This window comes from Hylobates moloch, unplaced genomic scaffold (genome assembly GCF_009828535.3).
Source record: "Hylobates moloch isolate HMO894 unplaced genomic scaffold, HMol_V3 SCAFFOLD_8, whole genome shotgun sequence".
In the NCBI taxonomy this organism is placed as follows: Eukaryota; Metazoa; Chordata; class Mammalia; order Primates; family Hylobatidae; genus Hylobates; species Hylobates moloch.
In genome coordinates, this window is record NW_026652283.1 from 59,861,016 (window position 1) to 59,882,615 (window position 21,600).

General features: G+C 38.3%; 1 protein-coding gene across 2 annotated transcripts in view; it reads left to right on the top strand.

Moving 5' to 3' along the window:
* Window positions 1–21,196, top strand: part of RC3H1 (ring finger and CCCH-type domains 1) — a 91,785-nt gene extending 70,589 nt beyond the window's left edge. The window contains exons 14-20 of one of the 2 annotated variants that reach the window (XM_032160944.2): window positions 2,157–2,309; window positions 6,707–6,920; window positions 7,452–7,542; window positions 7,680–7,812; window positions 10,688–10,861; window positions 12,916–13,031; window positions 15,433–21,196. In XM_032160944.2, coding sequence (XP_032016835.1) covers window positions 2,157–2,309; window positions 6,707–6,920; window positions 7,452–7,542; window positions 7,680–7,812; window positions 10,688–10,861; window positions 12,916–13,031; window positions 15,433–15,583 — 1,032 coding nt within the window. In that variant the 3' untranslated portion in view covers window positions 15,584–21,196. The remainder of the gene's footprint in view (window positions 1–2,156; window positions 2,310–6,706; window positions 6,921–7,451; window positions 7,543–7,679; window positions 7,813–10,687; window positions 10,862–12,915; window positions 13,032–15,432) is intronic. The other variant, XM_032160945.2, reaches the window with a different exon arrangement.
* Window positions 21,197–21,600: the final 404 nt, after the last annotated feature.

The window sequence follows — 21,600 nt, forward strand, 5'->3', positions numbered from 1 at the left end:
ATTTCACTTAATGTGACGTCCTCCAGGCTCATCTATGTTGCTGCAAATGACAGGATTTATTTTTTTATGTCTGAATAGTATTTCATTGTATATATACCACATTTTCTTTATCAGTTCATCTGTTGCTGGATACCTAGGTTGATTCCATATCTTGGCTATTGGGAATAAAACATGAGGGTGCAGATATCCCTTCATATACTGATTTCTTTTCCTTTGGATGAATGCCCAGTAGTGGGATTGTTGGATCTCTTTATTATTTTTATTATTATTATTATTTTTGAGATGGAGTCTCACTCTGTTGCCCAGGCTGGAGTGCAGTGGCACAAACTTGGCTCCCTGCAACCTCCGCCTCCCAGGTTCAAGCAATTTTCCTGCCTCAACCTCTCAAGTAGTTGGGACTACAGGCATGCACCACCACGCCCAGCTAATTTTTGTATTTTTAGTAGAGATAGGGTTTCACCACCTTGGCCAGGCTGATCTTGAACTCCCAACCTCAGGTGGTCCGCCCGCCTCGACCTCCCAAAGTGCTGGGATTACAGGCGTGAGCCACCTTGCCCAGCCTTATTATTATTTTTTTAATAGGATCATTTAGTAAATACATCTTGGTTTTATGTCTGTTTTGCCTTTTTGTTTTTACCTAATCCATTTTCCTGGCCGTCTTTGTATGTCAGTATATAAATTTATCTCATTCATTTAAATAGCTGCATATAATACACTACAGTCAGAGATTTTAAAAAGGAGCACTCTTGGCCAGGCGTGGTAGCTCACGCCAGTAATCCCAGCACTTTGGGAGGCTGAGGTGAGTGGATCACCTAAGGTCAGGTGTTCCAGACCAGCCTGGCCAACATGGTGAAACCCCTTCTCTACTAAAAATACAAAATTAGCTGGGTGTAGAGGTATGCACCTGTAATCCCAGCTACTTGGGAGGCTGAGTCAGGAGAATGGCTTGAACCTGGGAGGCAGAGGTTGCAGTGAGCGGAGATCATGCCACTGCACTTCAGCCTGGGTGACAGAGAGAGACACCGTCTCACAAAAAAGGAGCACTGTAATTGGTAGGTCATGTGTTTTAAAAGTTAACTGTTCTATCTAAAGTTAGTAAGTACAAGAAAAATAAAAAAGGATAAAAATTTTTTAAATAGTAATAGGACAAAGAAAAGGGAAGAGGTTATGAATAATAGAAACAGAAGAGTGGTTGACAGTGAGTGATATTAGTGAGCAGCAGATCCTATGTCAATGCAGAAGGCCAATAATGATGACTCAGAAAAGAGATGTTTTTAGTATAGCGGGAGGCATAGGTCCACTTAAATGAACCAATACAAATGAACACTGATAAGATATATCAGTGTATATATGTCTTGTGATAAAATGAAAGAAACATTAAAGTTATAGTCCTAGCACTGCCCTATACTGGTATAGCCTTGGTCATATCACCTGTGTTGTCTATCATGGATTTAGGAGCTTATTAGGTAGTATACGTGAAAACACTTTGAAAATGTAAAACATTTTATAAATGTGAATGTTGCAATTTTAGTGAAAATACATTAGCCTTAGAATAGCTATTGTTATTAGACTGGAGAACTATCTTGAGAAGGTAAAAATTAGACATCCTTTTCATCTCATTGAATCAACCTAAGGAACAGAATTTATTCAAGATACAAATTATTGCTATTAAAGAGATTTCAGTAAAAAGTTACTACATCATCGTGTACTATAAAAATCAAAATTTTTAATGTTCTTGTTTACCTTGATTTTGTTGAAAGAAACATTGAGGCGGGTCTAGCAAAACTATGGCTTGGTACATATATGCTTAAATGTTTACTGATCTAATGAAGAAAAGGATGAGCAAACCCATAAAATCCTAGCTTGATTCCTGGAAGGATATTGAAATACCTTTTTTTTTTTTTTTTTTTTTTTTGCCTTCTGCTAAGGTAAAACAACAACAACAAAAAACCTGAAAACTAAAAATCACTCTTCACTTATTTTATATTTTTCATAGTTTACAAAAATCTTCTATTGTGGCACTTAAAAATCAAATAATCATCATGTTGCTTCAGCAGGATGTTCTAAGAAATTCCCTGCTTTCTCTGTCTTGTTACTCATAGACCCATTTCCTGTTTTGTTTCTTTCTTTTTTTTTTTTTCTTTCTCCATCTGTAGTTTTTGGATGAAGACTTGAAGATAGCTGGGAAATACAAAGGAAATGATTATAGCCAATACTCTCCCTGGTCATGTGACACCATCGGCTCCTACATTGGAACCAAAGATGCAAAACCCAAAGATGTTGTGGCAGCAGGGAGTGTGGAAATGATGGTATGTGTAATAGCTAAGCAATAATTAATACAAATTAAGATAAACCAAATAAATTTTTACCCATTACCATTTAGGCACAAATAATTCAGCTTTGCTTAAGAGTTTCAGACCGTATTCTATACTCTGCAGTTGAGTTATCTTTAAACAGTATAGGTTTTTGATTCATTTAGATGTAAATAAAAATATTTTAATACGGAGACAGACTATTATATTTCTGTGCAAATAGCAATTTATCAACAATTGTTTAGAACCCAGATTAAATTATTTTACATAATTAATTAAGATCTTGGACTTCACCAAATAAGTTAAAATTCTTTTTCACAGAGAATGGCATGAACCCGGGAGGCAGAGCATGCAGCGAGCCAAGATCGTGCCACTGCACTCCAGCCTGGGTGACAAAGTGAGACTCAGTCTCAAAAAAAAAAAAAAAAAACTATTTTTCACAGCTCTGAAGTTTAAATAACAAAGTTGAATCTAGTGAACAAGAGTAGTATTTGAGTCAGAATTATAGCTGCTCAGCTTCAAGTGAACTCTGAGATGCTGAAATTTAATACTTGGGTTATTTTATTCTTTAGTGAAAAGTCATGTAACACCAGTGTTTCTAATAACCAAGTTTAAAATATTATCAAAATCTTATCTCTTTTTTTTTTTTGAGACGGAGTTTCACTCTTGTTGCCCAGGCTGGAGTGCAATGGCGCGATCTCGGCTCACTGCAACCTCCGCCTCCCAGATTCAAGTGATACTCCTGCCTCAGCCTCCCGAGTAGCTGGGGTTAGAGGCATACGCCACCATGCCCAGCTAATTTTATATTTTTTAGTAGAGATGGGGTTTCTCCATGTTGTTCGGTTCTCCCGACCTCAAGTGATCCACCCGCCTCGGCCTCCCAAAGTGCTGAGATTACAGGCGTGAGCCACCGTGCCTGGCTTCATCTTCTCTCTTTTTATAGAGATAAGATCGATCTTTGTCACCTAGGGTGTAGTGCAGTGACATGATTATGGTTCACTGTAACCTCAAACTCCTGAACTCAGGTGATCCTCCTGAGTACCTAGGACTACAGGTGCTTGTCACCACACCCAGCTAATTTTTTAAAAGAAATTTTGTAGAGATGGGGTCTTGCTATGTTTCCCAGACTGATCTTAAACTCCTGGCCTCAAGTGATCCTCATGCCTCTCCCTCCCAAAGTGCTGGGATTACAGGCATGAGCTACCCTACCTGGATAGTATCTTAATTCCCTTTTTATTTTTTAAAGAAATAAAATTTTCAAGAAGTAGTTATATCCCCCTGTATAAATTTCCCAAGTCTCATTTTTCTCCCTCTTTCATCCCTCCAAGTAATCTCTATCCTGAGTTTAGTATTTATCATTTTCATGGATAATTTTATTTCCCCTAAGACAGGATCTCCCTCATGCTGGAGTACAGTGTCACAATCACAGCTCACTGCAGCCTCACACTCCTGGACTCAAGTGATCCTCCCACCTCACCGTCCCAAGTAGCTGGAACACAGATATGTGATACTATGCTCAGCTAATTTTCTTTTTTTTTTTTTTTGGTAGAGATAAGGTCTTGCTATGTTGCCTGGGCAGGACGGGCTGGTCCTGAACTCCTGGGCTCAAGCAATTCTACTGCTTCTGAAAGTGCTGTAGTTACAGGTGTGTGCCAGTATGCCTGGCCATAGATAATTTTACACTGTTCCTAAACAATGTTGTTTTATATGTTTATAGACCTTATGTAAATTATACACTTCAGCTTGCATGTTCATGTTTTCACTTAGCATTGCTTTTAAGATGTGTACTTTTTTTTTTTTTTGAGACGGAGTTCCACTCTGTACCCAGGCTGGAGTGCAGTGGCGTGATCTCAGCTCACTACAACCTCTGCCTTCTGGATTCAAGTGATTCTCCTGCCTCAGCCTCCCAAGGAGCTGGGACTACAGGTGCATACCACCATGCCCGGCTAATTTTTTTGTATTTTTAGTAGAGACGGAGTTTCACCATATTGGTCAGGCTTGTCTCGAACTCCTGACCTCAGGTGCTCTGCCCTCCTCGGCCTCCCAGAGTGCTGGGATTACAGGTGTGAGCCACCACACCTAGTCCGTATTTATATCTGTAGCTCAGGATTATTGATTTTAGCTGCTTTTACAAGATATTCTGTATAACTGATACCATACAATGATTACTTTTTGTATTGGTGGACATTTAGGCTATTTCTGATCTTTCACTATTATGTATGGTACTCCAACAAACATTCTTATGTATGTCTTCACGTATGTGAAAGTTACACTTAGAAATGGTATTGCTGGCTGGGCACTGTGGCTCATGCCTGTAATCCCAGCACTTTCGGAGGCCAAGGCAGGTGGATCACTTGAGGTCAGGAGTTTGAGACCAGCCTGGGCAACATGGTGAAACCTCATCTCTACTAACTACACAAAAATTAGCTGGGCATGGTAGCAGGAGCCTGTAATCCCAGGTACTTGGGAGGTTGAGGCAGGAGAATTGCTTGAACCTGGGAGGCAGAGGTTGCAGTGAACCGAGATTGCGCCACTGCACTCCAGCCTAGACAACAGAGTGAGACTCCATCTCAGGAAAAAAAAAAAAAAAAAGAAATGGTATTGCTGAAAGGTATGCCTTGACTATTATTCTTAACCCATTTGTCCTTATTAACTCTAACAGAAGTTTCCTAGGTTGTTATATAGATTTTCATAGATAAATACTTTTCCAGGTGGTTAAGAAAAGACCAGTATTTGCAATAAAAAAAGATTTGGATGCTGATAACCACTGTAAATGAGTGAAGTGATATCTAATGGCATAAATACGATTATATGCCAGCCCCACCCCCACCCCCAAAAATAGAGAGTTTTAGAGGAAGAAAAAGCAAAATAAATCTTTTTTTTTTTTTTTTGCAGTTGGATTACAGAAGCATTGTTTTTAGGCTGTAGTAAGGCTCTTATTGGAACGAAATAAGTGGAAATTAGGCAAGAATCTTTGCCTTGAACTTGGCTTTCAAAAGGAAAGGGTTATCATATTAAAGTAACATGAGTATTAGCAAAATAAAACTCATTTTCTTAAATCAGTAAAGAATTAAAAAGTTTGGGCCAGGCATGGTGACTCAAACCTGTAACCCCAGCACTTTGAGAGGCCAAGGTGGGAGGATTGTTTGAGCCCAGGAGTTCAAGACCAGCCTGGGCAACATGGCAAGACCTCATCTCTTCAAAAATTTTTTTAATTAGCCAGATATGGTGGTGCACGCCAGTCCCAGCTACTTGAGAAGCTGAGGCAGGAGGATCGCTTGAGTCCAGGAGGTTGAGGCTCACACACCACTGCAGTCCAACCTGGTGACAGAGCAAGACCCTGTCTCAAAAACAAACAAACAAAAAGTTGCAATCCAATCTAGAGGTAATTGAAAACCTCCCAAATAGGTGAAAGAAGTCTAACCTAGTATTTCTCAAATGTTAATGTGCATACAAATTATATATTTGTGTGTCTATATATATATGTGTAACATTATATAGGGATAAATATATATTTGTATGCATGTATATACTAGATCATTATATATATGTATTTCTTAAAGATTGAATTGGCTTTTATTAGTGATTGATTAATCAGGAAGCATTTCATCTGTGAAATAGAAAGATGCTCTAATGAGCTAAACAGAGAAAAGTAACAAAACTCAGATTAGTTGTTTCAAAGTTATTTTCCTTATAGGACTAAAGCAGAAGGAACTTACCAGTTCAAATTGAGTGGTCCTGTTATGATTGATTGCTGTGAATCTCCTGTTTTTTGGAAAACTGGCCCATTTTCAAGTTCAGTTTGATTTTGTGGCATCTAGCACAAGTGATTACATTCTGCTTTGATCTGGTGTCTTGGGGCTTAGTGCGGGAGCTTAGTCCAAAACAGTGGCCTCCCATAAATTTTAAAAATATATTTCTTAGGCCAGGTGCAGCGGCTTATGCCTGTAATCCCAGCACTTTGGGAGGCTGAGCTTGAGGCAGGAAGATTGCTTGAGCCCAGGAGTTTGAGACCAGCCTGGTCAACATAGGGAGACCTCATCTCTATAAATAATCAAAAAAAATTAGCTGGGTGTGGTGGTGCATGCCTGTAGTCCCGGCTACCTAGGAGGCTGAGGTGGTGGAAGGATCACTGGAGCCCAGGAGGTTGAGGATGCAGTGAGCCATGAGAGTGCCCCTACATTCCAGCCTGGGCCACAGTGTGAGACCCTGTTGCCCCTCACCTCAGAAGTTTAAAAACCAGTGTTACATAAAAACAACCAAAGGTAACTAATGATTTTAGTCTTACTAGTAAGAGTGTTGTACTCTTCTTTAACCTTATTACAGATCTAGAAAAAATCAGGTTACAGAGCCATCTGAGTGTGGGGTAATTTCTCATTTTGCTTTTTTATCAGAATGTGGAGAGTAAAGGAATGAGGGACCAGCGATTAGATCTTCAGAGAAGAGCAGCAGAAACCAGTGATGATGACCTCATCCCATTTGGAGACCGACCAACAGTGTCTCGGTTTGGTGCCATCTCACGAACTTCCAAAACTATATATCAGGGTGCTGGTCCAATGCAGGCTATGGCACCTCAGGGAGCTCCTACAAAATCTATTAACATTTCAGGTAAGAATCTCACAGGTAAGCTGACCTAAAGGGTTCATAATCTTGACTTTCAGCATTACCCCTGCTCCCCATTTACTATCAGTGTTTTTAGTAATCTTGCAAGGCAGTAATTTTCAAACTTTCCATGGAATCATCCCTGTAAAAAAGGTAATATAACCCAGAGAATTTTAGGTATATAAACTGAAATTAAATGTCTATATGTGAAGCTTTCCTAATGTTTCTTCCCCACTCCACCTCCCACCCAAAATAGCTTAATTGTTATGTGGGGGCATAACATTCTCATTATACAGTAATTTGGAAGAAAAACTACAAAGACTGAAAGTTCATCGGGGGAGAAACAAACATACCAGCACCCAGCATCATGCTGCCTGACATTTAGAAAAACAAAGTTAAAAAATTTTAAAAATCTGGCCATTTAGGGTAGATACCAGATATCTGTGTATGCAATATGCTGATGTCTTTCAGATTATGAGTAACTTAAAAGAAGAATCAAATCTGTGAATTATACCATAATAAATCATTCTCTTACAGATTATAGTCCATATGGAACCCATGGTGGCTGGGGAGGTTCTCCATATTCACCTCATCAAAACATACCTTCTCAGGGACACTTCGGTGAGAGGTATGAGTCATTCTTTTTACTTGAACAAACATGTAGAAACCTTTAAAATTAGGCAACTTCTTTTTGTTTTTCTGGTCAGTAATATGTTAACAAAATGAAACGTTAAAATTTACTTCACATTTTCTTTCTAACCAAAGGGAGAGAATATCTATGTCAGAAGTGGCCAGTCATGGAAAACCCCTTCCATCTGCCGAGAGAGAACAGCTACGACTAGAATTGCAGCAATTGAACCATCAGATTAGCCAGCAGACCCAGCTACGTGGACTAGAGGTACCAGCCTAGAGAGCCATTTTTATTCCAATTTTTGAAGGTTCTCAGAGATTTTAAATAGGAACTTTTGAGGCACTGTGAACAAAAAACTTTAAGGTCTATTTCTTAGGAGTTAGTGTAGGTTTCCATTCTTCAAAGAATTCAATACTGGATTTAGCTCTGGGACAAGAGAAAACGTAAAATTTCTACTACCTAAGAATAGAAAACAGATTACCTAAAATTTCCCAACAGGATCTTATATTCTCTGATGGCACATTTAAGTTTTTTTGTTTGTTTGTTTGTTTGTTTGTTTTGGTTTTCTTTTTTTGAGACAGTATTGCTCTGTTGCCCAGGCTGGAGTGAGGTGGCGTGATCTCGACTCACTGCACCCTCCACCTTCTGGGTTCATGCAATTCTCCTGCCTCAGCTTCCTGAGTAGTTGGGATTATAGTTGTACACCACCATACTCAGTGAATTTTTGTATTTTTGGTAGAGATAGGGTTTCACCCCTGTAATCCCAGCACTTTGGGAGGCCGAGGCAAGCGGATCACCAGGTCAGGAGTTTGAGAACAGTCTGGCCAACATAGTGAAACCCTGTGTCTACTAAAAATACAAAAAATTAGCCGGGCATGGTGGTGTGCGCCTGTAATCCCAGCTACTCGGGAGGCTGAGGCAGGAGAATCGTGTGAACCCAGGAAGCAGAGGTTGCAGTGAGCCAAGATCATGCCATTGCACTCCAGCCCAGGCTGCAGTGTGAGACTCCATCTCAAAAAAAAAGAGAACTTTGACTTAAAACATAGTTCTGGTGTAATAAGAATAATAACACTTTTCATTTATGTAGTTCTGTACCATTTAAAAATCACTACCACTTATCTTATTTGACCCTTACAATATCCCTGATAGGTTAGGCAGGTGGTATTGTCCTCCTTTTTTGATTGAAGTATATGAGTTTCTCAGAAGTTGAAACATGAACCCAAGTCTTCATACTCCAGATTTAGTGTTCTTTCCATCATGCTGCCTGACACTTAGAAAAACAAAACTAAAGAATTTTTAAAATCTGGCTGGACGTGGTGGTTCATGCTTGTAATCCAAGCACTTTGGGAGGCCAAAGCAGACGGATTGCTTGAGCTCAGGAGTTTGAGACCAGACCTGGGCAACATGGCAAAATCCCTTCACTACAAAAAGTGCAAAAATTGGCCAGGCATGGTAGTACACGCCTGTAGTCTCAGCTACTCAGGAGGCTGAAGGCAGGAGGATCACCTCAGCCCAGGGAGGTCGAGGCTGCAGTGAGCCCTGATGGTGTCACTGCACTCCAGCCTGAGTGACAGAGTGAGACCCTGTCTTCAAAAAACAACAACAACAACAACAAAAACACAGGAATTTTAAAAATCTTTTAAGTGCCACATAAGGAAGACTAGGTTTTGTTTATACATCATCCTTTACATTGGAACATATTCTTTGAATATGGAAAACTGAAGACATTCTAATGATAAACACATTGTCCTTTCTGGAGGAAAAAATGGTACTGTTAGAACATTAGTCTCTCTTTCTACCATAATCTTTAATAATAAGTAAGCCATCACTTTGGGGGGGGAAGTTATAAGACAGACTTTCTTAGTAGACCTTTTTTTTAGGAAGACCAGTAGGAGATTGTTTTTGGAACATATAGCTGGCTTGTGCCCCTATGTATGCAATTAGATTTAGCAATTTAAAAAATCTATGTAATATTTAGATTTTGTCTGCTTTTTCCATTGCTTATTTACATTGATTCAGAACATCTTGCTGATTCCTGTCATAGAAACAGAATGCCATGTTTGCTTATGGCAATCTTTCATTCATTAACTTTTTAAAGATTCAGACCTTCAACCCAATAAGGCATTACTCCATATCTTCAAATGCATGGTTTTTCGTTTGTTTGTTTTATATATATATATAAAGTATATATATATACTTTAAGTTCCAGGGTACATGTGCACAACGTGCAGGTTTGTTACGTATGGTATACATGTGCCATGTTGGTGTGCTGCACCCATTAACTCGTCATTTACATTAGGTATATTTCCTAATGCTATCCCTCTCCTCTCCCCCCACCAAATGCATGGTTTTTTGTTTTAAAGTTTCCAGGAGCATTTTCTGTCCAAAAAAACTATCAGTATTATTTAGAAACTTGCCACATATTTAACTCAGTACATTTAAAAGTCCTTGCCATTACTGAGGTTTCATTGAAATAAGTTATAGGATTTACTTCAGAGAAAATTACCATTAAAAACAGAGGGGGAAAGATGCACATCTCTAGTTGACTTGTTTTTCTTCCATTTCCTTTTTTTTTTTTTTTTGAGAGACAAGGTCCCACTCTATTGCCCAGGCTGGAGTGCATGGAGTGCGGTGTCATGATCGTAGCAGCTTGCTGTAATCTTAAACTCCTGGGCTGAAGTGATCCTCCCTAGTAGCTAGGACTACGGGCCCACACCACCATCCCAGGCTGATTTTTTGGTTTTTTTATTTTTTATTTTTTGTAGAGGCAAGGTCTTGATATATTGTCCAGGTGGATCTCAAATTCCTGGCCTCAAGTGATCCTCCCACCTCAGCCTCCCAAAGTGCTAGAATTAAAGGCATGAGCCACCATGCGTAGCCAACTTCTCTTTCGAATCAGAAAATACAAGGAGCAATTTATACTTAAGATGAAATTACTGTTTACTAAATTTAAATGTCCCTATTTTGTAATTTTTTTGTTCAAATGGTACTCAAAGAGAACAGTGCCTTACAGTTGCATTATTTTTGTTGCAAATAGCTGGGTGATAAGCTACTCAAGGCTGTGGTCTGGAATTGAGCCTGGTTATTCTGTGCATGGTGTGAAGTGTGTTGAGTTTTCTGTGTGCTTGGCTTTATGCACTAGGCTGTTAGTAACAGGCTGGTGTTGCAGAGGGAGGCAAACACCCTGGCAGGCCAGTCACAGCCCCCACCACCGCCACCTCCAAAATGGCCTGGGATGATCTCAAGTGAGCAGTTGAGCTTGGAACTGCACCAGGTGGAAAGGGAAATCGGGAAGAGAACGCGGGAACTGAGTATGGTGAGTGTTATGGTGGGGAAAGAGAGGGAAGGTGAAATGAAATCTTTCATGTGGCTCTGGAATTATCTAGAGGTACAGAATCATCACTTCAGGGCACTCTGATGAGTGGTTAATATTTAAAATAATTCTCATACAGGTGGGCTACCTTCCGATTTTATCATTCCTTTCCTCATTCTCTTTTGGTTTGGGTGTGTTCTTTTTTTTTTTTTTGAGACGGAGTCTTGCTCTGTCCCCCAGGCTGGAGTGCAGTGGCACAATCTCGGCTCACTGCAACCTCCGCCTCCTGGGTTCACGCCATTCTCCTGCCTCAGCCTCTCCGAGTAGCTGGGACTACAGGCGCCTGCCACCACGCCCGGCTAATTTTTTTTTTTTTGTATTTTTAGTAGAGACGGGGTTTCACCGTGGTCTCGATCTCTTGACCTCGTGATCCGCCCGCCTCGGCCTCCCAAAGTGCTGGGATTACAAGTGTGAGCCACCGCGCCCGGCCTTGGGTGTGTTCTTTGTCTTGGAATTCTTCGTTAACTTTTAGGGAAAACAAGGTTTTAATGCTCCTTTAATTTAAGAACTTAATGGAAGTTCTTAAATTTCTGTTTAGCATACTAATTAGGGAAGCAAATAGGATGGTGTTTACTATTTTGCAATGACAACATGTTATATAAAGATATATTCACCAAATAACATTCTAGTTTCATAGCCTTTATAATGATGACCTATTTTTGCTATGAGTGATATGCAATCTGCACATTCTTTCCTGTATCCATTATATATGCTTAGGAATAACTATATCCATTAATATGCTTAGGATTTGCTTCATAGTGCACGGACATTCATTTTAGTAAATTTTGAATCTTAGGGGATTCCTCAGGTTGCATGATATGATTTTTTTTGTTGCATAGTTTTCATAATCTTTCTAAGCAAATAAGTTGAGTATGCAGGGTTTTTTTGCTTTCAGTAAGTATGTTAAAGATATTTATTGTACTTTGGTTTGCTTTTTTTTTTTGAGACTGAGTCTCTGTCACCCAGGCTGGAGGGCAGTGGCGCAGTCTCAGCTCACTGGAACCTCCACCTCCCATGTTCCAGTGATTCTCCTGCCTCAGTCTCCCAAGTAGCTGGGATTACAGGTGCCTGCCACCACACTAGGGTAGTTTTTGTTTTTTATTTTTATTTTTTAATTAATTTATTTTTTTTGAGACGGAGTCTCACCCTGTTGCCCAGGCTGGTGTGCAGTGGCACGATCTCAGCTCGCTGCAACCTCTGCCTCCTGGGTTCAAGTGATTCTTCTGCCGCATCCTCCCAAGTAGCTAGGATTACAGGCGCCTGCCACCACGCCCAGCTAATTTTTTTTTAATTTTTAGTAGAGACGGGATTTCGCCTTGTTGGCCAGGCTGATCTCAAACTCCTGACCTCAGGTGATATGCCCACCTCAGCCTCCCAAAGTGCTGGGATTACTGGTGTGAGCCACCATACCTAGCCTTTTTTTTTTTTTTTTTTTCCCTTTTTTTGAGAGGGAGTCTCACTCTGTCACCCAGGTTGGGAGTGCAGTGGTGCAATCTCAGCTCACTGCAACCTCCGTCTTCTGGGTTCAAGTGATTCTCCCCCTTAGCCTCCTGAGTAGCTGAGATTACAGGCGTGTGCCACCACGCCCAGCTGATTTTTGTATTTTTAGTAGAGACGGGGTTTCACCATGTTGGCCAGGCTGGTCTCAAACTGACCTCAGGCGGTCCACCTGCCTCAGCCTCCCAAACTGCTGGTATTACAGGCGTGCGCCACTGTGCCTGGCTGCCTTTCTAGGTCATTGTTTTTTTCTGAGAAATTTTTTTTCATGTTAGCTTGAGGCATTGTCTGTCTTATTGTCCAGCTTGGTTAGTGAGCAAGTGGGTTGTATTCTGTTATGTTTTTATGTATGTCACTCTTTTAGTCTGCCAGTTTCTTTGGTTATTTTACAAAATCAAATATGATTTCTGGATCATCACGTTGTACTATCTGTAATTTGGTCTCTCCCATTAACACCATTAAATAGACAATAACTGATTTTATTTCCTTCTCTTTCAAAGGAAAACCAGTGTTCTCTGGACATGAAAAGCAAACTGAATACAAGTAAGCAAGCAGAAAATGGACAACCAGAACCACAAAACAAGGTTCCGGCTGAGGACCTTGCATTGACATTCAGGTAAAGAAAAGGAGATTTTCGTAGCCATATTAAATTACACACAAAAGAGAAACTATTATATTATCCAGTCATATCAGAAATACCCTCATAAATATAATTTGATTCTTAAAATATCACTATTTTGTGTACATAAAGAATATTTTTGTGGCTGGGCACGTGGCTCACGCCTGTAATCCCAGCAGTTTGGGAAGCCGAGGCGGGCAGATCACGAGGTCAAGAGATTGAGACCATCCTGGCCAGCATGGTGAAACCCCGTCTCTACTAAAAATACAAAGATTAGTTTGGCGTGGTGGCACGTGCCTGTAGTCCCAGCTACTCGGGAGGCTGAGGCAGGAGGATCGCTTTAACCTGGCAGGGGGAGGTTGCAGTGAGCCAAGATTGTGCCACTGTACTCCAGCCTGGCGACAGAGTGAGACTCGGTCTCAAAAAAAAAAAAGAAGAATATTTTTGCATAAATCTGGAGTTACAAAACTTCTATCCAACGTTGAATTATCTGTTAATACCGAACAAAGGAAAATTTCTGGTTATGTTTCCATCTTCCCCTTGTTTTTAAATTTATTTCGAATACGGCCTTATATCTTTGCATTATGAAAGTACTATATGCTCAATATAAAAAAAAAAGAAAAAACAAAAAGTCACTCCCCCATCTTAAATATGTTATAAAAAACTAGCTTTAGGGAATGGAAGATTTTAGAAAAGGGCAAATTTTAAAATTGCCTGTAGTTCCAATATTCAGAGATACCTCTTGTTAACATTTTGGTGTATTATATTATCTTTCCAGTTTTTTTTTTTTTTTTTTTTTTTTGTGAGGTGGAGCTTTACTCTTGTTGCCCAGGCTGGAGTGCAATGGCATGATCTCGGCTCGCCGCAACCTCCGCCTCCCAGGTTCAAGCAATTTTCCTGCCTCAGCCTCTGGGATTACAGGCATGCACCACCATGCCTAGCTAATTTTGTATTTTTAGTAGAGATAGGGTTTCTCCATGTTGGTCAGGCTGGTCTCAAACTCCCGACCTCAGGTGATCCATCTGCCTCAGCCTCCCAAAGCACTGGGATTACAGGTATGAGCCACCGCACCTGGCTCTTTCCAGTCTTTTTAAGTGTGTAGGCATTTAGCCTCTTGCTAGTTTTACAAACCCAGCACTCCATCTCCCTGGTTTTTAATTCAGTCTATCCTGTATCATCCAATATTATTCTGCAGATATGGAAAGATACATATCAACTACCATGAACAACCCTACAATAAACAGTATTAATGCTTTGTTTGCATATCTTAAATTATTTTCTAAGGCTGTTTTGAGGCTTTTGAATGCATAGTCCTAAGTTGCCCCCCTGATGATATATAACAAAAATTTCTAATGCTTTCAGGCTTGGATTTTGACTATTTTAAATTCATGCAGTATTTTGGATTCCTTGTTTTTTTTTTTTTTTTTTTTGAGACGGAGTCTCACTCTGTCACCCAGGCTGGAGTGCAATGGCATGGTCTCGGCTCACTGCAGCTTCTGCCTCCTGGATTTAAGTGATTCTCCTGCCTCAGCCTCCCGAGTAGCTGGGACTACAGGCGCGTGCCACCACACCTGGCTAGTTTTTGCATTTTTAATAGAGATGGGTTTCAGTATCTTAGCCAGGCTGGTCTCAAACTCCTGACCTCATGAGCCACCCGCCTCGGCCTCCCAAAGTGCTGGGATTACAGGCATGAGCCACCATGCCTGGCTTTTTTTTTTTTTTTTTTTTTTTTTTTTTTTTTTTTGATAAAATCTCATTCTATCACCCAGGCTGGAGTGTAGTGGTGCGATCTTGGCTCAGTGAAACTTCTGCCTCTCAGGTTCAAGCAATTCTTGTGCCTCTGCCTCCCTAGCAGGTTTTTACAGGCACGCACCACCAGGCTAATTTTTGTATTTTTAGTAGAGACAGCATTTCACCATGTTGGCTAGGCTGGTCTCCAACTCCTGAGCTCAAGTGATCCACCTGCCTCGGCCTCCGAAAGTGCTAGGATTATAGGCATGAGCTCAAAATTCTTTCTTATAGTAGCAAACCTGCTAAATCAGGGATAAGTACTTTTCTTAAAGGCCAGATAGTATTTTAAGATATGGGCCTTACAGTTTTTGTCACAATTCTCAACTCTGCTCTGTAGTTTGAAAGCAGTGGCTAATACGTTAAACAAATGACCAGGCTATATTCCAGTAAAACTTTAGTTACAAAAATACGCACCTGAAAAAAAAAAATACGCACCTGGCTAGCTTTAGTTTGCCAACTGTGTGCTAAAACATGGATAAGGGGCTGTAGATTAAAATGTGGAAGCCATTTATATATTTTTTATCATGCTAAATTATATTCCCTGTTGATTTTATTGTACTAATCATTTTTCTGTCTCTCCTTTTTCAAAATTTTAAAATGTCACCAGTGATGTACCAAATGGATCAGCCTTGACACAAGAGAATATCAGCCTCCTATCAAACAAGACCAGCTCTCTGAACCTATCAGAGGACCCTGAGGGAGGAGGGGATAATAATGACTCCCAGAGATCAGGAGTTACTCCCAGTTCTGCTCCTTAAAATATGAGGAGTCCTACTTTTATCTTCTGCTCCTAATCAGTTTGTCGGGCATAGGGGTAGGAGAATGCATAACTTTTTCTCTTAAGAGCGGTCAGAGAAATCCAGGAAATTCACCAGAGGCAATGTGCACAAACACCACTACTAAAAACAAACCCTGCACATAGTTCACATTAATGCATTTTTTTAATTTAAAGAAAAAGAAAATTAGCAGTATCTGCAAGCAATTCAGATTAAATTTGTTTTTGTTCTGTGAATGAACTTTATTTTAATAACTTTGGACGCCTTGGATCCAGGGCTTTAAAAAAAAAAATATTATATATACACTCTGTTTGATTAATTGTATGATCTTAATGAAGTAGGTTTTCTTGTATTTTGGTATTACATACCCAGTGTATAATTTGTATAATTCCTTACCCCCAATCCTTATCAATTCTCACCACTCCATAAACTTAAAACAGACCAAAAACGTCAGCTTTCGGAGAATTCTGTGGTGCTTGAGAAACAGACAGTACTAGACTGAGTTATTAGAAAATGTGCAGCAAACCAACTTTTCCCAGAGCTGGTATTTGGAATTCTTTATCCCTTTCTAGATCACTAGCTTCATTGGATACATATGTTTTTCTTGACATTGAAGCTTTTTGTTTGTTTGGGAGGGTTTTATTTCTTGTTTTTATTTTCAATTTTTCAAAGAGAATTACCAAATTTTGAGGTCCTCATTTTCATATTAAGGATCATTTGCATTCTCTTAATATAATCAGAAAGCTGATTCAGTGTTTAATTAGATTTAAATGTTGATCAAGAATTAACTGTAACTTATTAGCACTGAAAATACATGTTTGGTGTTTCGCCTGTGTTCAGCTCATGGTTGGAAATTTGAAGCAGTGCTTTTCAAATTAAACTTTTGCTGAAATCATAGGATGCTCAAAAACAAGGACAATCAACTGTTTTAAAACTGCAACATTTGATTTGAACTTAAAATGAATAGAGCCACATTATTTTAATGGATGTTTTTGTTTTACTTGTAAACTGATTGAGTCTTAAGGATAGTTTATGAATTGATCGCTTGTTCAGAATCATTAGTATAAGTAGGTAGGAAATAGTTTGAAGTCATTTTTCATAGACTTAGCTGTCCAATGTTGAAATTGTTTCTTCATGAAAATGTTGAGAAGAGTAAGGACTTTTTTTTTTTTATTCTGCTGCACATATTCTGATGCCATGTGTCTGTGCTTAACTAAGACCCTGTAAAACGTGTTTAGTGGGGACTGTTTGATATAGTTGCCCTCTCCATTCCTCTATTTGCCTGATTTTTTCAGTTTCCCTTTCTGGATTTTGCTACTAAATTAGAAAGCACTGGTTATGTAATAAGTTACTACATTGCTTTGGTTGGGTAAAAACAAGAGTTTATATTTTTCTTGTTTCTTATTTTCTTAACCCTTAACTCCTGCTGAGGTCATAACAACCTCAGTCTAAGCTCTGTGTCCATCATACTATTAACTTAAACAAATGGGTGGTGGGGGGTGGGAAGGGTAATACAGTCCTGCCATTGCCTACCAGTAGGAGAGTCCAAACAGAACACTCTTTTGAGTAGCAATTATTTAATTTGCCCAGTCAAGGCACCGTGTTTATATACTATTTCACATTGAATTTGATTATGCCCTACAGACCTGGCTGGTCAAGGATTTGATATACACATATTGGCTTGGGATTCGAGCTTTCTTTTTTATTTAAATAAAAATTTATATATATATTATATATATACATATATACATAGCTATATCTGTATATATATTGGGTATGTTTTAAGGATTTTTTCGCATGAGCGCAGCTGTTGCGATAAATTGACCGATTGGGAGGTGGTAGAAGCACTAAATGAAGGTGAGGCTTTTTTTTTTTTTTTTTGTTTTTTTTTTAATTTTTTTTCTTTTAAAAAAAAAATATATATATATATGCTTTTGCTTTTTTTTTTTTTTTTTTTGCTTTTGTTTGCTTTTTGACTTTTACTTAAAACCCTTTTACATTTCCACTTTAAATGCCTATTGTTTATTGGGAGAAGGAAAAAAACTTTTGTATGTCTGACAGAGTCCCAAGGTTTTTCATTTCTCTGCATAACAGTAAAAGGCAACATTATTGGCCTCCAACCTTCTTTTTCTTTTTTTTTTTTTTTTTTTTTTTTTTTTTTTTTGAGAAGGAGTCTCCTTCTGTCACCCAGGCTGGAGTGCAGTGGGTTGATCTCGGCTCACTGCAACCTCCACCTCCCGGGTTCAAGCGATTCTCCTGCCTCAGCCTCCTGAGTAGCTGGGACTACAGGCACGCACCACCACGTCCAGCTAATTTTTGTACTACAACCTTCTTATAGGCAGATTTGGACCAATCTTCTCCTTTGGATATGTCAGATCATCCCAAATTTTACAAGCAGTTGATTCACTTTGGAATTCAGAATGATTCTTTTATTAGAAGATAATTTGTGGGTATTAATTTTTGTTTAAGTTTAGAATAAAAGTAAAGATTTATTTTGGATATCAGTTGAAACCCCTTAGTAACTCAGTTTCTGTTATTCTTGTTCTTATTTCCTTTAAATACACTTGTTCTTGGCTTTCACCATTTTTATTCTGTGAAGTAGGCAGGAGCAGGGATTAATTTATACAGTATTCCTGTTCTGAACAAAACCAGAAAAGTCACTGTATAAACGACTTAAAATAGTATCATTCTCTTTTCATGTGTTTTCATTTGGGGGAAGAAAATCTCTTTAATTGTAACCTGAATTCAAGCTGTACCCCTCCATGGTCCTACACTCTAGAACTAATCTGGTTGGGCAGAAAGGCAGAAGGATGGTATATTGTCCCATTGTGCCTATAATGTATTTTAAATTGGTCATTCCACCTTACCTAATGGAAATTCTTGCACTTTCCTAGTGCTCATCAGCAGTTTTAGGAATTCACTAACACCCCCAAAATTTGTTTTCTGTTTTTTGTTTTTTTTCTTTCCTTTTCTGTGTGATATCATGAGCCTGTAAGGACAAATGGCATATTTGGGCATAACTGCTTGACTCTGTAACTACTTTTTTAAAATCAAAATCTAAAAGATATTAATTTCTTCTGGCTTTTTAATTCTGTTTTTTTAGAGACAAAGATGAAACCAGATAGGAAATACAATTTCTATGTTTTCTACTTATTAAAATATTAGTTTCTTCTAAATATTACTTTATTTGTATTTCACTAAATTCAAAAGCAAAAATTGGATATCTGAGATGAACAATTTTGAATGGGTTAAGGTAGGAGTAATAAGCATTGTGTACACTCATATATAGGTGAGGGAATTTTATTTATGGCGAGAAATATAAAAGTATTTTGACTTACTCTTTTTTCAAGGAGTCTCTAGGAAAGGGTAGAAGAACAGAGAATAAGACATCTAGATTCCATTTCTGGTTTATATGTAGCTCTTTTGCCTAACTTATATATGATTTTGTCATAAGATAAGTCCAGTAACTGTCCTGTCTTAGATAACTTACAGAGGCTGAAGTGACCAAAGATCCATTCCTTATTACTTTTCTAATTAAAAGAAGAGTTAGCTAGATTTCTAGTAGTAGTATTCGAGATATTGATAAGACATTATTCCTAATGCCAACTACAAATATTCAACTACTCAGAATGTATTTAAAAAATTGTTTGGTACAGCATTAATGTGGTGATTCCTTTCTCCCATCTTATTTCCCTTCCCTTCTATTCTTTCCCATGTATTTCTTTTGCCTAAAAGAATATTGGTATGATTCTCATTTGCTACTTTGAGTATATAACTCCATCAGACTTTCCAGAGTTCTTCAGGGATGGAGCTCAAAGTTTACATTTTTCCATAAATGTCTTTTTTTTTTCTTGACCTTTTTCCACCCTGTAATTTCCCCTTGACTTACCCACTGCCCTCCCCAATCTGCAACAGTGACAGTTTGCTGCCTCAAAACAGAGCATTCAAATGAATTCGCTTAGCCAATAACTTCTGTGAAGTTGCCTTTTCTAATGGTGTTATTACTCAGTGATGCACAAATGTGGTATTTGCCCTACTGGTAGGCAAACAAAGGTCTGGTTAAGAATGGTAACCTGCTGTTTTCTTTAAAGGAGAGCCAAAGACTTGTGCTTTACTCTGTTTTGGTTTTGGGGGAAGTAGTAGCCATTTTGATCATGAAACCTTTTAGTATTTGTGAGTTGATTGTACTGTGTAAGTAGATTTATCTAAAGTTAACTGTTAAAGTTAGCTAGCCTTATAAAATGTAAAAGTAATGAAAATTGATCAGTTTCTCTAAGCCAGTGAATGTCATCTTTTATAATATTGTGTATAAGCATTTGTGCCCACCCCAGCTTCTGCTATCACTGTGGTCAAGTCATGGGTCTGAGTAAAAGAATTCTCGAGTATGTGACTGGTGAGAAATAACTAACTATAGTCAGTACATGTACAGATTGTTAAAATTCAAGACAAAATATTTTCACTAAAAAAAAGGATTTGTCTCAGTAAAGAAGTATTCAGTTGCTGTCACTTATATACAAATGGTGGTGGGTAGCAGTCTCACCATTTTTCTACTCTCTTTTTGCTCGTTTTAAATAATTGAGTAAAGGTTTTATTTGTAAAATCTGTCTGTAAAAAGCACCTGTAATGATTTATATGTCATTGAAAGGAACGGCCCAGTTACTTTTTAGGAGAGATTAATAACCTACCTGGAAATTAACTACAGTGTTTACTTAGATTTTTTCCCCCTAGTAAGAGTCTAAGTGTGTTAAATTTTTAACTGATGATATGATTACAGTGTTGCAAGGTGATCTCTTCTCCTGAAAAATCTGCCTATCCTTTTAAGAAAAATTAGACCTACTAAACTAAAGCAAATTTTACTTTCATCATTAGCACCTGAACAAGCAAGCAGTCTGCTACTATCATCATTTTACCTGAGTGCCCATTTTGCTGATCCACATTCATACCTTTATACCTTGGACAGCTATGATTTTTGTATTTATTTGTTGCTTCAGCTCAGGTTTATGAAATTTTCCTGCTGAAATGACTTATTGGCAGTTGTAGGTTGATTATAGTTACTATTAAACATTTTCTCAATTTAGCTTTTCTGAGCCACTTCAAAAAGAAAGCTGTTTTTGTCAAAAGGTACTATTAATTGTAGCAAGTAAATCTTAAGATTTGAATTTTTAAGATTTTATTTCTGTGTTCACTAAAGATCTTTTCACAAGTAATAGATTATAATTGATAAGTAATACTAGCTATAGTGTTAATAAAGAACAAGACTATCACCACCAGGAATAAGTAACACCTTTTAATAATAAATCTATTCCTAATAGGTATGTTTTCAATACTGCACTGAACAAAGTGGGTAAAGAGCCCTTTGAAATCCTGTTGTAATAAAGGGACTTACCTCACCACTGGAATCCTTGTTTTCAGAGCCTCTGGATTTTCAGCCAAACACTGAATTTCTCCTAAACTTTATTCCGGAAACATCCCTAGAGAACAAACTTTATTTTCACAAGAAAATAAGGCACAATAAGGGGGAAGAACTTAAACCTCAAGATAATATTGTGTCCATAAATGTGTATTTAGAAAAATAAAATCCTGTGGAGTTTGTTATCCTAATGTTTATTTTATACTAGATAAGGTGACTTGTTTTCTTGTATTGAGGTCTTACTGTTTCAGATTTGTTTTTGTTTCTGTTCTAATTCTAATCAGACAGAGCTCACAAGTCTTTGGCATCCATTTTAGGTTGTACACTCAGAGTCGTCTTATAACTGGAAACTGTCAGGTGGTCCCCCACCCCAGTGAGTGTATGGAAGGGTCAGGAAAAAGATTGGAAACAAACTATTGGGTGAATAATTGGTTGCTCTATTATTATTATTATTAGCCTGGTTTTTTTAATCACCATTTATTTGTGTAATCTTTCTCCATTGATTGGCTGTCATTCTTATAATATCTGAACTACCCCATAAAATAGTTCTCTGATTTAAAGGCATTTAGCTTTTGCTTATCATTTTTAC